The 19,460-nt window shown below is 45.2% G+C and overlaps 5 protein-coding genes across 5 annotated transcripts; 3 read left to right on the top strand and 2 right to left on the bottom strand.

Annotated features, from left to right (window-relative positions):
* Nucleotides 1-9,340: 9,340 nt before the first annotated feature.
* NECHADRAFT_96416 (uncharacterized protein) lies at nucleotides 9,341-10,889 on the top strand (the record flags this gene model as incomplete). The annotated part of the gene is made up of 2 exons (XM_003050564.1): nucleotides 9,341-9,547; nucleotides 9,606-10,889. The coding sequence occupies 2 exons, from the start codon at nucleotides 9,341-9,343 to the stop codon at nucleotides 10,887-10,889; spliced, it is 1,491 nt and encodes a 496-aa protein (XP_003050610.1).
* Nucleotides 10,890-11,240: 351 nt separating this feature from the next.
* On the bottom strand, nucleotides 11,241-12,877 carry NECHADRAFT_49141 (uncharacterized protein; the record flags this gene model as incomplete). The annotated part of the gene is made up of 3 exons (XM_003050160.1): nucleotides 11,241-12,133; nucleotides 12,193-12,786; nucleotides 12,835-12,877. The coding sequence occupies 3 exons, from the start codon at nucleotides 12,875-12,877 to the stop codon at nucleotides 11,241-11,243; spliced, it is 1,530 nt and encodes a 509-aa protein (XP_003050206.1).
* Nucleotides 12,878-13,102: 225 nt separating this feature from the next.
* On the bottom strand, nucleotides 13,103-14,027 carry NECHADRAFT_101726 (uncharacterized protein; the record flags this gene model as incomplete). The annotated part of the gene is made up of 3 exons (XM_003050159.1): nucleotides 13,103-13,407; nucleotides 13,474-13,933; nucleotides 13,982-14,027. The coding sequence occupies 3 exons, from the start codon at nucleotides 14,025-14,027 to the stop codon at nucleotides 13,269-13,271; spliced, it is 645 nt and encodes a 214-aa protein (XP_003050205.1). The 3' UTR covers nucleotides 13,103-13,268.
* A 555-nt stretch (nucleotides 14,028-14,582) lies between these two features.
* NECHADRAFT_96414 (uncharacterized protein) lies at nucleotides 14,583-17,336 on the top strand (the record flags this gene model as incomplete). Its single annotated transcript, XM_003050563.1, has 6 exons — nucleotides 14,583-15,851; nucleotides 15,903-16,316; nucleotides 16,391-16,394; nucleotides 16,638-16,717; nucleotides 16,764-17,261; nucleotides 17,292-17,336. 6 exons carry the CDS (start codon nucleotides 14,583-14,585, stop codon nucleotides 17,334-17,336), a joined length of 2,310 nt encoding a protein of 769 aa, XP_003050609.1.
* Nucleotides 17,337-17,898: 562 nt separating this feature from the next.
* Nucleotides 17,899-19,383, top strand: NECHADRAFT_96413 (uncharacterized protein; the record flags this gene model as incomplete). The annotated part of the gene is made up of 3 exons (XM_003050562.1): nucleotides 17,899-17,992; nucleotides 18,038-19,234; nucleotides 19,271-19,383. The coding sequence occupies 3 exons, from the start codon at nucleotides 17,899-17,901 to the stop codon at nucleotides 19,381-19,383; spliced, it is 1,404 nt and encodes a 467-aa protein (XP_003050608.1).
* Between the last annotated feature and the right edge of the window lie 77 nt (nucleotides 19,384-19,460).

Here is a 19,460-nt window from a genome sequence, read left to right as displayed (position 1 = left end):
GATCCTTGATGGCGAATTGTCGAAACCCCCAGGGTTGATCCTGTATCTCGTCTGCAAACTCGACATCATCCCGGGCTTTGAGAGAGTCGTGGAGTTGGTCGAGCTGCGTGGTACCCAAGGCGATGTACGCTGAACCAGGGTTGGCAGAACGTCCACTGGGCTTGAAGAAGTAGATGTTGGCCGCAGCCTTTTCACCAGCAAAGATGGAGCAAAAGGTAAAGAGACTTGGGTCACCATCCTCCGGCTTGGTACTGGCAAGCGTGAAGCCAAGGCTGCCAACATAAAACTCGAGAGTCCTCGCTATGTCATCAGACTCAAATGTTAGAATGATTTTCCAAGCCGAAGCGACAGGTGCGGGCGTTCCAGACATCTTCGATGGTTCACTTTACGGATACAGATACAGATACGCAAATTTTTTTATTTTTTTTTTTTTTTTTTTTAAAAAAAAAAAAAAAAAAAAAAAACTATCTACCCCATGCGCATGGCGCGCTCCAGCTCCTCAGCCAGGTTACCCGAGATGGCCCGGGCGACAGCCTCTTGTATCTGCCGCAGCAACTGCTGCAGCTGCTGCTGCCGCTGAGGCTGCTGCTGCTGGTGGGCGCGCTTGGCCCGATAGTCTCGGGCCTTATGCCTATACTTCCCGCACTAAGAACTATCCTATTAGCTATGGCATTATATTATATCATAAGGGAAGATAAACCTAGCGGTAATAGCTAGCAAAGCTAGCCTTCTTAATATATCTATTATAGCTATAATAGCTGCCCTTATAGCTATTACCCCTATAGCTACCCCTACTATAAAAGATATTAATATAAGGTATAGATATCTATATAATGCATTATTAGTATATTATCTTAAACTCAGATACTAATATTTAGCTATAATATTATAATAGCTTTATATAATATAGTAATAAGAGTAAGGAAAGGTATTAATACTTATAATTATAAAAGAGAAGTAGAGTATAAAAGAAAAATAAAGTGCGAAAGAAAAGCAAAGTATAAAAAGAAAAGTAGAGTACTTAGCATATTAGCGGCGCGCGAAAGAGAAATAGAGTATAAAAGAGAAATAGAGTACTTAGCGTATTAGCGGCGCGTAAAAGAGAAATAAAGTGCAAAAGAGAAATAGAGTACTTAGCGTATTAGCGGCGCGCGAAAGAGAAGTAGAGTGCGAAAGAGAAGTAAAGTACTTGGCGTATTGGCGGCGCGTGAAAGAGAAGTAGAGTATAAAAGAGAAGTAGAATACAAAAGAGAAGCAGAGTGCGAAGGAGAGGTAAAGTACTTAGCGTATTAGCGGCGCATAAAAGAGAAGCAGAGTGCTTAGCGTATTAGCGGCGCGCGAAAGAGAAGCAAAGTGCTTAGCGTACCGGCGGCGCGTGAAAAAGAAGCAGAGTGCGAAATAGAAGTAGAGTATAAAAAAGAAATAGAGTACGAAAAAGAAGTAGAGTACAAAAGAGAATTAAAGTACAAAAGAGAAGTAGAGTAAATAGAGAGGAAGAGGGAAGCTATATTAGTTATAATTAGTAGACTAGATGCCTAAGGTGGCTTTTATATAACTATAGTAGTTAGCTATTAAGGAAAGAGCCTCCTTACCTTACCTAAGTACCTACCTACCTATATATATTAAAATAAGGCTATATTCTTATAATTAGAAGCCCTTATAGTATAATAATTAATATATTCTAGGGCTAATACTATTAATATACTAATACTTTGCTTTTCTTTTATATTCTATTTTTCTTTTATATATTACTAATATACTAAGCTAAAAAGGTCTTAAGTTTAAACCTCGGCGAGGGTAATATTTTTCTTTTTATTTTATTTATTTCTTAGGGATATTTATTACTTAGCTATATTATAGATATACTTTAATATTTAATATATAGAGTAGAGGTATAGCTTAAAAGACCCTTAATTAACTTAGGTGCTTAGTTTATATAAAGTAGCTATATTTACTAGTCGGAATATTTTCGCTAGATATTATAGTAAGCTTGCCTTAGAATATCCTGCCTATTTAATAGCTAACTAATACGTATATACTACTTATAGCTTAGGAAGCAGCCTTAGGCAATAATATCTAAATTTTAATAAAATAAGGTATTTAATAGGACTACCTCGATAGATTAGTATATATCGCCCGCCTAATAGCTTTTCTAGTATTTACCTATTAACCTAGTTAAAATAACTCGCTTAATATGTTTATTATTTAAGAAGTATTACTAATTTACCTACCTATATATATAAAGGAGCCGGCGCTTTCCTATATAATATCCCGGCCTCCTCTACTGCGTTAATTATTATCCGACCCCCAGTCTCGGCCTTAATATAGCTCGCTCATCCAATGGCTAACTAACATTTATGCGCCGCTTATAGCATATTAGCGAGCTCCCATTGCCCGTCGCCCGATGCCTACCCTTATAGCAATATCGACAAATAGGATACGCGGCGATATATTAAAATGCTAGATAAGATCAAGGGATATTAGTTTACGCTTACCTAGTCCTATTATAATAATAACGCTAATCTTATTACTATAATATTATCTTAGATTTTTGGGAAGTAACCTTAGATAGTAATATCTAGATTATAGTGAAATAAGACTCCCTCGATAGTATAGCGCTATTATATAGAAGCAGAGGCCCTATCTTTAATTCGCTTAATTATAAGTGCTATTTTATGAGTATTATACCTTATAGCTAATAGTTTAGGATATTAAATCTAATAAGATAATAATATAAGTCTAGGGGGCATATAATTAAGGGTTACCCCTAGAAGCTTTAGTAATAGCTCTAGGAGATAGAGTAGCGCTTAGAGTAATAGTAATAGTAGATTAAGTAATAATAAGAAGTAATAAATTTAATATTAATAAGCCCTATTATTAATTATTACTCCCTCCTATTTACTCCTTTTTCTCCCTCTCCCTATAATACCACTAGCTCCTACTTAGGCATTCCTTGCCCCTAGGGTTAAGGATATTAATATTAAGAAAGAGGAATTATAAGAAGATTAAATTAATATTTTATTATTTATATATCTATTATATTATTACTAGTTATGGCTTTAATTATATTACTTAGCTATTATAAGACTTCTCTTATTACCCCTTATATCCTTAGGTATTACTATCGCCATAGATAATATTATTATAATTACCCCCCTAGTAGTAATTCCTTCTAATAAGCCCGAGTGGAAGATAGACCTTATGCTCTATCTAATATATAGAACCTATACCTCGATAATAATAATAACTATAAGAGAATAGCTAGTAAGGAGGATAGCTAAGGTATAGAGGAATTAGATATAGAGATATAGCTTATTTATATCTATCTATAGAGGTAATACTTTTATTATAATTTATATTATTTTAATTTATTATTTATTAACTTATTATTACTAGCATATTTATTTTATTAAATAGATAATATTATTAGTAATTTAATATTACGGTAAGGAGACTAGCTATCTTAGGGACTATAAAGAGGCTCTTATAGAGAGAGAGGCAATAAAAAGGACTATAGTATAACATAAGTTATTTCTATATCCCGTCTTATAACCTCTAATTTATAGGATTTATATTAAAGAGCAAAGCCTAATTATTATATTAATTAGCTTTATTAATAAAAAGCTATCCTTCCTTATATTATATATTAATATGCTGAGTTGGGGGAAAGGCGTGCTAGGCCGTTTTGGGCCATTGGGCAATTTCCTGTACGTAGAAAAAGGGCCAAGGCTGCGGCCCTGACCATCATCATCATCATCTTCTTCAAGGATCGGATCAAGAACGGGGAGCTTAAGGGCTCTTTTCTTGAGAAGATCTTCATTATTATCAATTGATCATTTGCCCTTATTATTTCATATGGTATTCAATTCACGAGAAAGTACGTGAAAACTCTTTTTCGAAAGTCATCAGAAGAAAGTCACACCAAAAGTTTTGGCTGTGGTTGGTGTGTTCTGTTTCTCCAACAAAATGCCTTTATATAATTAAAGCTTTATTCCCCCTTCTTAATATTAGCGACCTTAGTAGCCTTTTCTTTAACCTTAGGGATAGAGATAGAGAGTACCCGAGCGAGAGCTAAGGTAGCCAAAGAGAGAAAAGCCAAGAAGAGCAAATAGGATAATAATAGGATTAGATATAAAGGTAAGGAGAAAATAAGGCTATAGGGAAAAGAAGGGATAATTAAAAAGAGTAATAAGAGTTAAAGTAAATAAAGGAGATAAGGCGCCTTTAAATACTTTGAGCTTATAGCGATAGCTAAGTTAATAGTAAGGTTAATATGCTATTATAGATTAATAGCACTAGGATAATTTTACCTCTAATATTAGTATTAGCGTATTATATATAGAGCTACTACTAGGCATCGGAGTAAATAGGGCGTTCTTTAGGGCTTATTTATTCTTTGCCCATAATAGTAATAGTTAAGACTTAGGCGCTATCTTAGCTATTCCCTATATAGGTTCTCTCTAGCTTAGGGTAATCAGGATAATTTAGGTTATTAGGGAGATACTAAGTAAGCGAGGAGGTAAAGAGATATTAATTCTTAAGGTATATTAAGTAAATAATATTATTACTCAGCGATAAGGGAGGCGATTATTATAGGATAGCATATTGCATTATAAGAGCTTTAGCGGCGAGGGCCCGGGGCGAGCGCACAGGTAAGGGCAGCCTATATCTACTAATATTAATGCCTATGCTAATAGGTAGGATAGAAAGAAGGCTTAGAGAGTTTCATTAAGATATAGGAGAACTAGACTTAAAGAAATAATATACTTATAACTACCTATTAATAGAGGCAATACTTTCTTATAATTATTAGTTATTTCTATTATTATTAGTTTATTATAATTAATATTACTATTTTATTAGATAAGTAATATTACCAGTAGTTTAATACTACTTTAATTCCTAGCTATTATTATTAGAAATTATTATTCTCCTAGAAATAATATTAGCGTATTAAATAACTTTCCCCTTTTCTAATATTACCTAAACTAGACCTATTCTCCCTATTGCTATTTATAATATTCTTCTTATAGGCTTATATAAAAGGCTTAGTAATAAGTCTAGTAAAATTCCCCATAAATAACACTAAGCACGCTATTATTATATATAAACATACTCTTATAGCAAGGGGGAAGGCCTTATCTAGGGCTATTAAGGGAAATAATAGACTAAGCCCCGGAACTTTACTCCTTTACCTATTATAACCCATAGCTAAGCTAGAACTCAGTATCCTAGGCTAATACCTAGATATCTGCCTTCTAATTATCCTAATTTATATTATAGCCTCTTATTAATTATACTACCTATATAGGTTAATATTAATATAAGAGAGATAATATAGTATAATTATACTATATCTAAACGCGCCTTTTAAATACTAATTACTATAGCTATTTTCTAGTTTTATATCTATTTTTAGCTATAACAAAGTATTTAATCTATAGACGAGGTCTATTAAGAAGGGAATAATTCTATGATAGAGGTATAAGTCAGGAAAGAGCTAATATTACTTTCGCAATAAAAGCTAGGAAAAAGCTAGCATTGCTTCTATAATAAAGCGAAAGGAAGAAAGAGGGATACCTACTTAAAGACTACTCTTATAATAGGAGGCTTATCTAGATTCTTTTTTTTATTAAAAACTAGAGAATAGTTATAGATAGTGTAAAAGACTGAAGGATAGAGAAGATAAAGTCTTCAAAGACTATAGGGTAGATGACTTGGATAGGAGGTGAATAGGCAGAGGAATCAGTCTTAATATATAGTTGAGAGACTAAATAAGAAGACATATAGGGTAGGCAAAGTAAGAAGGAAGATCAATAAGGCTAATAAGAAGAAACCAGCTTCTTATTGGTATTTATATTGGTTGAATTGGTTAAGGATCTTAAGAACTAATTCTAAGAGAGGGCTTATAGCTTATATAGAGAATTGCTCGGAATCTATTAGCCCGATTCGGATGAAAGTTATACCGTCGGATAGCCCTAATTCCGGGCTTTATAACCCTATTAGTTTTACTAGCAACGGATAACTAGAAGCCGAGTTATGGCATAATAGAGGTTAAAACCTATAGGGTTTTAAACTAGGATATTCAAAACCAGATAGGAAATACCCTATAGAGGGACACGGATTTAACGGCATTATCGGGCTTTTAATAAAGTCCTAAGTCCGAGATCACGTGACCTTCCTAAAAGGGAAATAAGCCCAAAAAGGGCAATATTGATACTCTCTTATATCTTACTTATCTAAGTAGATATGGCTTAGGTAAGCAATCTATAAGAAAGCGCATAAGCTAAAGTATAGGGTAATAAAATCCTAGGCTTATATCTTATAAGCTTATTTTTCTAGAATTTTATTTATAAAAGACCTTTTTATTATAAGGACTTTTACAGGGAGATAAAGCGGGAATAGGGGACTAAAAACACGGGCGCTATTATCGATAATACTATCAACGACAAAGCCGCCATCATCGCCCTAATCATGACCTTCATTTAGCTCTACCCACGCCAACTAGCCAACTACACCAGGTATCTAAAGCCAGTCTTAGATATTTATATCTAGGGTTAAGAATAACTCTGCGGTAATTATAATACTAGCCGGTATTATTTTAGCATCTTATATACCCCCCCTAAAGAGCCGAAGATAATTTAGTCTTATACTAACCCTTATTATTATAATAGGTATATTTAGGGGGTTTAGGGTAGGCCCTTTTTTATTAAAAATACTATTATAAAGGCCTAGTAGTATCTTATCTACGACTAATACTTCTTGCTATTTAGGGAGGAACTTATTAAATTAACTAAGAAACTATTGCCGGGATAATAATATTAAATAGACCCTATCAAGCATTACCGATCTAATACAACGCGATATATTAAATATTGCTTATATATAATATTCTCATCTTAGCATAAAGTTAATAATAGTTAGAAGTGCGGTATATACTATAGAGCTTATTACGCGAATAACTTATATAAAACTCCTCTACTATAAGCTATATATACCTTAATATATAATAAGGATTTAGATAATATATTCTGCTCTATTTACTATGGCAAAAACTGGGTCTAGAAGGCGGGAAATATCGAGAAGTTACGGAACTTTTAATAGCTAGTCCAAACAGCCAATATAGGAATACTCACAAAAGACAGGCTAAGAATAACCCATAGCCCTCATATAAGCAATAAGGCAATAGCTACCACCTGCGAACCTAATTATAGCTTAACTAAGGACTAAGGTACCATATAATAGCATAATAATAAGGCCAGTTAAGTTATATAGCTATTAAATATTTCCTTAGAGTTATTAATATATCTTATAGAGGTTAAAGGTTAAGGAACCTAGTGAGCTCTAATAAATAAGAGAGAGTATTAAGCTCCTTATACCTAAAGGGAACAATTGAGTTCCTGTCAGTAGGGAAGAGTGTCAAGCTTCCTGTACTCGAACCGGGGAACGTTTGAGTTCCTGTGCGCAGGGGAGAGTGTCAAGCTCCCTGTACCCAAAGGGAACAGTTGAGTTCCTGTGAGAGTTGATTTTTATTTTTTTATTTGGTGAGTGGCTTTACCCTTATATATTGTTGAAGATTCCTCGTTTTTCAGTGGAGACATTGGTTGTCAATAGAAACCTTTTTTTTTCCATGGCGCAGTGGCTTATCGCTAGGGTTAACCTTCGCGTAACCCCACGCAGAGTCGCTGGTTCGATTCCAGCCCGGGGGCTTTTTTAAAAAAAAACGATACGGATACGGATACGCGGGCAAATTCCGTTACATCTGCAGGCACCGGCATTTTACTCTTGTCGTCACATAAAAAACTAGCTACGCCTCTTCTGCGACGTAATTGCCGGCGTTTGGTAACTATTTGCCATTGATTGACGCAAAAGATGGAGGCTCAGGTAGCCATCTTTTGTCTGTGCTGCGGCTGGAGCTGAACAAGCCAAGGACTAAATACAAGATTAATCCCCTGTAGATACCAGCAACCAACCAGGACCTCCCTTGACAATCTAAGAGCTGTCACACGCCAGTTTTGTCTCGTCCTACCCGTTGTCGTCCTCGATAGCAATTATCGTCATCGTCATCCATCACGCGCCCTCGAGTAATTTCTGTCCTATTTCTCTACATCTGGCTCCCTCAAAGCCCGGGACTCGCCGTTCTCCCTTTATTTGTAGACCCTGCAACGTCTGATCTGGGATCCATATTGCTTGCTTCTTTGTTGCTTCCCCTCTCGGTTGGTGCATCCGGTCCCCTGGTATACCTACGAATCGACAAATCGCGGACGATCCCGTGTGACGACTACCCCCGGCATGTAAGTCCCAAGCAGCCTTGTTGGTGGTGGTGGGTTGGAGATGCCAGATAAAACCAAGCACCTGTTCCCTAGACCGCCTTTTGGCGTCTTCCAATTGGCGGCCTATCATTACAACACAACTCGACAGTGATTGTTGAGACGACCTCACTCCTCTTGCACACTTGTCTGCCGCATCTACAGTACCAGTACATGTACTAAGTCAGTTTTACTCAGCTCTTGCTACGTTAGCTTCTTCCAGTCAGTCTGAGCGTTGTAGCCGCCATCAAAACGCCTGCATCATCGGCCACAAACATCCGGACCCTTGCCTATTCCGGACGACGCCGTCACCATCTTGCTGCATCCACTTGTGTTTGACTGGGCTGGCAGCTCGTCTGACAAGTGTGCCAAAAGGCAGGTACGGTGATCCAGGTACAAGCTGAAAGTGCGGGGGGGAGTCTCTTGTTTAAAACATTTGACTTGACTGCTTTGCGCATCATAACCGCATCCGCATTCGCATCCATCCCATCACACGCATCACATCCATCCTCGCATGGCACCCATGAGAGTCAAACTAACGCTCCTTCCGTGACGCTACCTACGATTGGATCCAAATTACCCGTTCATTTGCGTCTTTGGCTTGCATTTGTTGGGGTGCGAATCCGTTACTGCCCGTACCGTATCCGAATTCGAGACTCCCGTCTTTTACTCCAAGACTCTAGAGCTTCTCTCTAATATTACTACACCCCCGCTCTAGACTCTTTTCTACCACCCCTGAAGCGAACAACACCTAAATAATCAAACAAACAACGCGACAACCTCTAATTACCTGACCATTTTCAACTCTGATCCTTACTCTTGTCGCTCCTCATCTTTCGATATTGACGCCATCTTGACCTATTCATCTACAAACCACGCTCTCGGCGTCGCAACATAGAGCTTCTTCCCCTCGCACAGACTGGACTGCCCACCATTGACAAGGTACTGACGCTGACCTTGTTGGCGTTTGCGATTCGACGCCAAGATACGAGAACGCGCGACTCTCACTGTCAATTGAGATGCCCTCGGTCATGATCAACGGACACAACGGGGGCCATTCCGCTGCCAACATCTCCGATTCGGGTTCCGAATTCTCAGGTGATTCCAGCAATGGCTCTGCAGGCGCTGTCCGACGTAGGTTGGACCGCAAGATGTCTAGCCCCATGGCACCTCCTTTCATGGTTTCGGCCCCAGGAAAGGTGATTGTCTTTGGCGAGCACTCTGTCGTCCATGGCAAGGTATGATGCTCGCCCCCTACAACGTCAATTGCATGCTCACGTTGCCATTGGTTCATAGGCCGCCATCGCTGCAGCCATCTCGCTGCGATCATACCTTCACGTCACCACCTTGTCCAAGTCGAAGCGCACCGTTTCTCTACGATTCCCAGATATCGATTTGGTTCACACCTGGAACATTGACGAGCTGCCATGGCAGGCGTTCCAACAACCATCCAAGAAGAAGTCATACTACTCTCTCGTCACCGAACTTGACCCCGACCTCGTCGCCGCTCTTCAGCCACATATCAACGTCGTTTCCCCCGACCGCCCAGAAGAAATCCGCCGAGTACACCGCAGTTCAGCATCTGCATTCCTCTACCTTTTCCTCTCACTAGGATGGCCTTCATTCCCTGGCTGTCTTTATACTCTGCGATCGACAATACCAATTGGTGCTGGCCTGGGTAGCAGCGCATCCATCTCAGTCTGCCTTTCGGCTGCGCTTCTTCTACAACTACGCACCTTGTCCGGCCCTCACCCAGATCAGCCCCCAGATGAGGCTCGACTTCAGGTGGAGAGAATCAACCGATGGGCCTTCGTGTCGGAAATGTGTATCCACGGTAACCCCTCGGGCGTGGATAACACTGTAGCCACACAGGGCAAGGCTGTGGTCTTTCAGCGTACCGACTACTCTAAGCCACCATCTGTTAGACCACTCTGGGACTTCCCTGAGCTGCCTCTTTTGCTGGTAGATACCCGACAAGCTAAATCGACCGCGCATGAGGTGGGCAAGGTAGCAAAGCTTAAGCAAACACACCCCAAGCTTGTAGGAACCATTCTGGATGCTATGGATAGAGTCACGAATACCGCTGCCGACCTGATTGAGGACATTCACTTTGATAATGAGTCAGAGGAGTGCCTTACTAAGGTTGGTGAGCTGATGACCATCAACCATGGTCTGCTTGTGTCACTTGGCGTCTCCCACCCTCGTTTGGAACGAGTACGAGAGCTTGTGGATCACGAGGGTATCGGTTGGACCAAGCTTACTGGTGCCGGCGGTGGAGGCTGCTCTATTACACTTCTCCGACCCGACGCACCTGCAGAGAAGTTGCATAAGCTGGAAGAGCAACTCGAGGATGAGAATTACGCCAAGTTTGAGACCACTCTTGGTGGTGACGGCGTTGGTGTGCTGTGGCCTGCCGTTCTCAAGAATGGTACCGTGGAGGATGATGAGGGTGGTATGGAGATTGACCTGGAGAAATTTCTCAACGCCGAGGGTACCGAAGGAGTTGAAAAGCTCGTAGGCGTCCACGGCGATACTGGAGAACGAGAGGGATGGAAGTTCTGGCGGGTCGAGAGCCGGTGAAACACTCCCTTATAACCATGAGACAGGGCGTCTTATATCTCACCTTACCCTCAAAGAGTCTATCGCTCTATGTACTATATGGCTACGAGCCAGGTGACGTCCGTCATGAATTGGGAAAATCTAGAAGAAAGCGAGTTGGCAAGGAAGGGTAGGGACGCGCTTGGCTTGGGAGTTATAGGTTGCCACTGGGGGGTTCATATATACGTTATAATTCAGTAATGCGAAATGCTCTTCTATTTCATGCCTGCTGCACTGTTGGACCTCTTTACTGGACGTCTTTGTGAGATCAAGCTACTCTCCCATGCTTCATCGACATCTCATAACATCATAACTATACAAAACATGACTAGACTACTCCTGAGCCTTCTCGCCTCCGCTCTTGAGCAGCGTCACTCGGTACTTCCAGTATCCCTCTCGTACAGGATCCCACTTCTCACCCAACCGTCGCAAGCACAACTCGGCCTTGTCCTTGTCGCCCTCCTCGTCGTATAGCTTGGCTAGGAAATCCAACGCATGCGAACTGCGCACCTCTTCAGCATCTTCACCCAATGCACTAACAAAGCCCTCTGCAAACTCCTTGACAGACGTCAAAGGTCGAGCGCCCTTGGAAAGAACGCCAAAGAGGTAGTTCCAGGGCGATTGATTCTGCGGCGCAAGACTAATCTTTTCCTTGGCGTATTTAATCTCTCGGTCAATGGTCTCTGCTGGAACACGCGGGTCTGCTTCAGTAGGCCCAGAGCCAGACGTTGAAGCTGTAGGGTCTGAGAAGACGATGTAGAAGCGGTGCGACCAGGCAGAGTTGTTGCGCACGTCCTCCTCGACGTGGTTCTGCGTCGAGAGGAGCTCGCTCATGGTCCACATTGACAGCTTACCCACGAGATACTGTCTATACGACCAAACGTGATAGTTCTTGGCATCCTCAGCTAGCATAGTAGTGATGAATTGAGTCTCGGAACGAGCCAGCTTGCGCACAGTTGCGTCGTCCTCTTCGATGAGGGGGTAGTAGTAGTCCATGAGTAACTGGCGATGGTTCCAGATCTGGTAGTTCTTGAGGTTTGAGAGAGCCACCTCGTTAAGCCACTTGATCTCATCGGGGATGCTGAGCTTGAGAACAGAGATAATCTTGAAGCGGAAGAGCCAGACGGTGTAGTGCGCCGGGTTCATCGAGATGACGTGCTCAGTGAGACGGAGGGTTCGAGGCGAACACTCGTCAGCGGCCATGACGGCACGGAGGTACGAGACGGCTAAGAAGCTTTTAGTCAGCCTTTTGTAGTTTACGTCTAGCTGTGCTCTCGAGACGTACCCTCGGCGTAGTCATCCGGGTAAGCGATCTGAGCGAGGGCATCCTCAGGTTCGTTCTGGGGAATGGGGATAACATCGTCCCACTCTGGATCCTGGGCCAGAGCACCAGTAATCTCCCCGTAGAGATCCCTCTTGAGAGCAGCCATCGCCTTTCTCCTCGTCTTTTCCTTAGCAACCTCTTCCTCAGAAACCTCACCACCAGCAATCTCCCTCTTCTTCAGAAACTGCCGATGCTGAATCTGCAAGCTCGTAAGCTTTGCGTGCTTGAGCCCCCTCTGCTCAAGCTCGTCAGGAGAATAAGTCCCGATGTCCCTCCCAGAGCGGTCCTTTCCCCAGGCGTAGTCGCGCGGAAGGCGGCGGATGGGAAGACCCTCCTTAGTGACAAACTTCCAGAACTCGCGCTCGGTACGGTTCGATAGGGGCACGCGGCGGTTCGCGACGGGGAGGATGAGGTTGGTGTGAGTAAAGGTCTTTTTCTCTGCGGGAGAGAGAGAGGCGAGGCCGACTTGCTGACGGCGCTTCTCGATGGGGTTTGTCTGGAAGAAGCGTTGCTCGGAGCGTTGAGAGACGGTATCAGGAGGAGGTTCTGGGGTGGCTATTGTATGTCAGCGTTGATATTTGCTAATATGTAGAGGAAGCAAACCTTTGGGCTCGGGCTTGGAGCTGCCTTTTGTCTTGGGTGGCATGGTTCAGGTTGGACGAGTTGGAGAGTCGGGTTCGGGGATGGTTTGATGGTGGGGTTGGCACATGCCCAGGCTATTTTTTTGGGCTGGAGATGGATAGGCCTAGGGTGGTTGTTACCCCGCCAAAAGGTGAAGTTATTGTTCTACAACACCATGTTTGGGGAACAATATCAAGAGAGTATTTGAGTCAAGAAGCACGGTTCATATGTAGGTAGGTACCAGAAGCAAGGGGTAGTTAAAGTTGTGTTGGTGGCTGTCTATCTAGCTGAACCGATGCCTCTCATCATGCCGTAAACTGAGCGCTTCTCCAAATTCATAACTTCAATAAAGCTGCCTCTTCTATTTCGACTCGGGTATCTTATAATGGCATTGCTGTTCCGACTTCTTCTCCAGCTTAAGCCCCCTTGACTCTGGGCTTTCTCGACACGTTGGCCTTGGTCGAATCCTCGTTCAAGACGCCCTTCGTCTTGATAGCCTTTTGGCTCGCAGCCTGTGTCTTGGTGGCACCCGCAGCACCAGTAGTCGAAAAGATCCTAGCAGCAGCGGCGAGCGCCGTCTCTGTTGTCGATGTCTGTCCCACGTCCCGCGGCCATCCCTACAAGGCGCGAAAGTTCTGCGACATGATCAACCACCTCTTGACGCCCTTGGGCGGGTTCTTGACCATGGCCTCCCAGTTGGGCACCAGGACAAACGTCTCGTGAAACATCTTTTGGGGGGCTTCTCTTCCCTTGCCGTATTGCACCTTGCCCATGACGTTGACCAGGATGCTCATGCGACCTCCGTTCTTCTCCACCTTGGCTCCGTCGTAGACGTTCTCGGGGGCGCCCATGCCGAAGGATGGATTGACAACGTGTGAATCGAAGGACTCTAGCTCGTAGAGTGCGCCTTGGCCTTGGGCCTCGAGGAGCTTGGAGTAGTCGTCGGGTGCGGAGAGAACGGCGCCGTTGATCGAAATATCGGCAGGGATAGGATACCGCGAGGAAGAGTTGATGTAGAAGGGCAGAAGGGCGCTCTGCTTGTTGACAGCCTGGTAGTAGTGGGTGACGAAGATCTCGGTAGCTGGAGGTGTTAGCTTTGAGCGTTGTGAATGCTGGACGTGGTGCCTACCTTCGCTGGCGACTCGCACCTGAGTATCCTCGTCTGGGAGAGCCATGATGAAGTCTGTGTGTAAAGCGATAATGTCTAAAGGTCTTTGGATCGACGAGAGGAGATTATTGTTGTTGTTGTTTGAGTTTGAGAGTTTGGCGCAAAACGCAAAACGGAAAGAAGCTCTTCTGCCTGCGATGGAACCTGGAGTAGCACAGTTATCGGTTAGCTCAATTCACACCGTACATACCGCCGCTTATCGGCCAATTTTTGGAGCTCCAGGTGACGCGATGCAGCCATTCATCCCACTTTGTCAGAGGGAGAGTTGTTTCAATTGACGACTTAAAAAGAGTCATGAGGGCATTTCGACTTCAATCTTTGCGCGGCCTGCGCCAGGTCCAATCAAGGCTTCCTCGTCAGTCCAGCTGGGTATGTCCAGGATGTCGGGTGTACCAGTCTCAGCATCGATGGAGCTCGGATAGTTCGTCCGACAAGTCGAAAGAGAAGCCGTATTATATTACAACGCCCATCTTTTACGTCAATGCTGGTATGTTGGAGCCGACAGTGATGAAGAGACTTGCTCATGGTGTATGCAGCACCCCACATCGGCCACCTCTATACCATGGTTCTGGCCGACGTTCTCAAGCGATGGCAGCAGATCAACGGCAAAGAAGCTCTCCTCTGTACTGGCACCGACGAGCACGGCATGAAGATTCAGCAGGCAGCAGCCAAAGAAGGAATGCCACCAAAAGAATTTTGTGACAACAACGCCAGCAAGTTCAGGGACCTTGCTGAAGTCGCTAACATCTCTCACGACTTTTTTATCCGAACTACCGACGAGGACCACAAGCTTGTTGTGGAGCAGTTCTGGCTGCTTCTCAAGACTCGTGCTCCTGAAGGTCTGGGTTTGTACAAGGGACAGCATGAGGGTTGGTACTGTGTCAGTGATGAGTGCTTTTATCCCGAAGATCTGGTCCAGCCAAGCGTAGTACCGCAGACGGGACGCAAGATCATGGCCAGCATCGAGACGGGTAACGAGGTTGAATGGGTCACAGAAGATACCTGGTTCTTCCCCCTATCCAAGTACAAGGAGAAGCTACTCAAGTTCTATGACGAGAACCCCAACTGGATCCAGCCAGCTCACCGCATGAACGAAGTGAGGAACTGGGTTGAGCACCACCTCGAGGATCTCTCCATCACCCGCCCAGCGTCAAGATTGAGCTGGGGAATCAAGGACCCTGAAGATCCCTCCAACACCATCTACGTCTGGGTCGACGCCCTCATCAACTACATCACCAAAGCCGGTTTCGGCTCCAAGTGGCAAGTCGACAGCGCCGACAAGGGCATCTGGCCAGCAGACGTCCAAGTCGTGGGCAAGGACATTATCCGCTTCCACGCCATCTACTGGCCCGCGCTGCTTATGGCCGTAGGCCTCCCCCTGCCCAAGAAGATTGTCTGCCACAACCACTGGACCATGTCGAACCGCAAAATGTCCAAGTCGCTCGGCAACGTCGTCAACCCATTCTTCGCAGTTCAGCGATGGAACTTGGATCCCCTACGGTACTTTCTCATGCGCAACGGTAGCTTCAAGGGTGACATGAGCTACGCAAACGATTTCATCATTGTTGCGTATGAGAAGGAGCTCCAGGCCAACATTGGCAACCTGTTTAACCGTATCTCTCGGAACAAGACTGGCAGGTGGTCGACTCTTGAGGCTACTGAATTCGCTCGAGAAGGCAAGTTCAATGACATCGCCGGGTTGGCTGCCGAGGGTCCTGATTTGTTGAGTCTCGAGCCAACATTGGACACTGCGCCTGAAAAGATTCGCAACGAGATGGATGATATTAACTTGAGTGGCGCTCTCCGGGAGGTATTTGAGCTTCTTCGAGAGGTGAGACATCCTGAAATCCCATGGAATTTGCCAGTTGCTAATGTTTGACAGACTAATCGCTTCATCTCTGATACTGCCCCTTGGCATATGGTCAAGGACACAAGTCCAGAGGCTCGAGTTCGTCTTAACTGGGTCATCTACCGATCCGCCGAAGCTCTACGCATTGCAGGCATTATGCTCCAGCCCGTCATGCCGACCAAGGCAGGCGAGTTGCTTGATGGCCTCGGCGTCAAGCCAGAGAGACGTACCGTCGAGTTCGCGGTAAAAGGTGCTGATCTTGAGTACGGCGTCGCACCTCTTCAGCCCCAAAAGCTCGGAGACAGCGGCAAGAAGATTGACCCCAAGCCTAATGCGTGGGCGTCTCTATTCCCTCCGGTATCAGGCATCGAGCTGCCAGACTATGAGGCCGTGACGGGACAGGCTGCGCCAACAAAGGCGGGCAAGACCAAGAACCGCCTAAGCCGGGTGGCTGCGTCTCTAGCTGAAGAAGCTCGCCAGACTCCAGGCAACTGACGAGTTATGAAAATGATGTCTTTCAGATGTGTATGAAAAGATAGATGTGTAAAACATATAGTCTACGATACTGTAAAATAACATACCAATTCCTCACTCGGTGGTTCTCGCTGTGTGGTGTTGCCCCATCTATGAAATTTTCTCCAATCGAGTTTAAACAGCTCACGGTGAACCTACAACTCACGACACACATCAATCGCAAAAATGAGAATAAACCAAAACACAGGAAAGTCAATGCCCTCTATTATTCGAGTCTTGACTGATTTCTCGCAGCCATTTCGACTCCAGGGGTCCTCCTGGTCCCGTACGAGTCACACCATGTGAGGCAATACCACGCATGGATGCAAGACCCTGTGAGCTTCCTAGACTCAAACATTTTACAGGGCTGACTTGGACTAGGACATTCAAGAAGCTACGGCCTCGGAGCCCATGACGTTGGAGGAAGAGTACGAGAACCAGCAGTCGTGGCGCACTTCTTCAGACAAGCTCACCTTTATTGTGTGCGCGCCGCTTCAAGAGTCTACGCCTGTGGTTAAAGCTGGCACGCAGGATGCAGATGAACTCATGCGAGGCGACATCAACTTTTTCCTACACACCTACGAAGCATCTGAAGAAGAAGAATCCCTCGCCCAAGCGGAAAACTGGCTCACGGGCGAAGTAGACGTGATGATAGCCTCCCCGTCACACCGCGGGAGGGGCATGGGCCGAGCCGCAGTGCAAGCCCTCCTCGCCTACCTCCGCAGACACATGGGAGAAATGCTGGCCGAGTACGGAGGAGGCGAGCTCAAGGGTCTGATGGTCAAGATCAAGGAGAGCAACGCGGGGAGCAGGGCGCTGTTTGACAAGATGGGGTTTGAGCAGAGAGGCGGGGTTAATTACTTTGGCGAGGTTGTCATGGTGAAGGGTTGGGATGATGGAGATGAGGAGGGGAAGGAGTATGAGGAGCTGGGGTATGAGGGCATCGTGGAATAGACTAGATGCAGTAAATACAGGTCTTTACCGGAGATGGGCATCTCCGAGGCCAAGTCGTTATCATCAACTCCATGCTTATCTTGATTGACCCTCGGCTCCATCACCAAAACCCCCACTCTTGCAAAGACCTCGACTCGATCCATCAAGGGCGAAAAAGATTCTCAATCTGGAAGCTTTTTCGAGACCGGGCACCATCACTGCGGAACCCGGTCCTTGGCATTCTCATATCATTCGTCTAAGTGGACGTAACACGGCCATTTTTTGAAGGCGGGGTTGGGAAGCTTTCTAGCTAGGATCTTTTGTATGGAGCTTCCCAAACCATGCCATGCGATGGATATCACACCAACCGGTCAGACTCTCTGCATTGGCCACTGCTGATCTAGAAGGGCGTGAGTGATTTACAGAAAGATAATCATTAGTCAGTTTTGGGTTGGAGCTAGGGTATAAGGTTGTCTCCAAGCATAAATATCTGGCTCGTCTTCCCACTCTTCGGTCCATCGGCTGGTGTTTTCTCTCTGTGACCGATGCTCCGAAGCCTGTGATACCTATTTTAACGCTCATCATGTATTCTAAGGCCCTTTCTCTTGGATTTCTCTTTGGCACTGCTGCGGCTGAGACTATCCACGGCGTCGTCGTCTTTAGCCGTCATGGAGATCGTATGTTTCCCTCCATCTCTCTTGAACTCGGACTAACACACATAGGAACCACAAAGTGGTATGGCGCTCAAGCCCTCACTCCCCTCGGCGCAGAGCAAAACTTCCAAGTAGGCAGCGACTACCGAAGTCGCTACCTCTCATCCGAGTCGACTTATCAGATCCTCGGCATCTCAGAGGATGAATACAAGCCCGCGCAGGTTTATGCCAGCGCTCCCGATCAGGGCATCCTCATGAACACTGCCACTGCGTTTTTGCAGGGCCTCTACCCTCCTCTGGCTGATCTTGATCCCGAGATTGCTTCGCAGACTCTCAACAATGGTTCTCAGAGTCAGGCGCCTCTTGATGGGTATCAGTATGTTCGGCTGCACTCCATCAGCGACAATTCGCCCGATACCATCTGGATCAAGGGTGATGATGCGTGCCCCAAGTATGTCAAGGCATCTAAGGCCTTTATGGACAGCGAGGTGTTTGCTCAGCGCACGGAGGATACCAAGGAGTTTTATGAAGGTTTCTACGACGTTCTCTCGGATGGAGTGTATAACCTTAAGCCTGAGAACATGACGTACAAGAACGCCTACAACATCTTTGATCTCGTCAACGTTGCACGCATTCACAACGCTACTTCTCCTGCTCGCAACGTCTCAGATGAGGACCTCTTCCAGCTTCGAGTCCTTGCCGACTCTGCTGAGCTCGGCCAGAACTGGAACGCCTCCGACAAGGCCCGAGCCATTGGCGCCGAGACCCTCTCTGGCGCCATCCTTACCCAGCTCAACGAGACCGTCACTTCTGAAGGAAAGCTCAAGTTCTCCCTCTTTGCCGGTAGCTACGATACCTTCCTCGCCTTTTTCGGTCTTGCAGGTCTCCTCGACGAAGACCCTGCATTCCACGGTCTTCCTGACTATGCCTCCACCATGGCCTTTGAGCTCTTTACCGAATCCAACGCATCCTCGTTCCCCTCTAATCCTGAGAAGGACCTCCGTGTGCGCTGGCTCTTCCGCAACAGCACCTTTGGCGAGCTCGAGACGTTCCCTCTCTTCGGTACAAACGACGATTCTCTCCCCTGGACCGAGTTTGTCAGCGAGATGGAAGAGCGCTCCATCACTGACGTGGGAGATTGGTGCACCCAGTGCGGCGCAAAGGAAGATTTCTGTGCAGCCTACGAAACCGACGACGACGATGAATCCGCCGAGACCGAGGATGAAAAGGATGGAAACAAGGGAGGCATGTCCAACGCTGTTGCCGGTGTTATCGGTGCCATGGTTACGCTCGGTGTTGTAGCTATTGTTGGAGCTATTGCTTTCATGATCATGAGGCGAAAGAAGGCTGCTGCTCCCCACGAGAAGAGCAGCGTCCGGAGTGGAAGCACTGATGAGAATGCCGCCAGGGTTTAAGATGTGTAAAATGTGTGTAATGAATCATGAGGAACGGCAAGATTGTACAAGAAGGAACAAGCGTCGTTTATCTATAT

The sequence above is a fragment of the Fusarium vanettenii genome (genome assembly GCF_000151355.1).
Source record: "Fusarium vanettenii 77-13-4 chromosome 9 genomic scaffold NECHAsca_6_chr9_2_0, whole genome shotgun sequence".
Taxonomy (NCBI): Eukaryota; Fungi; Ascomycota; class Sordariomycetes; order Hypocreales; family Nectriaceae; genus Fusarium; species Fusarium vanettenii.
Note: the sequence above shows the minus strand (reverse complement) of the source record. Positions and strands in the feature narration are given on the sequence as shown.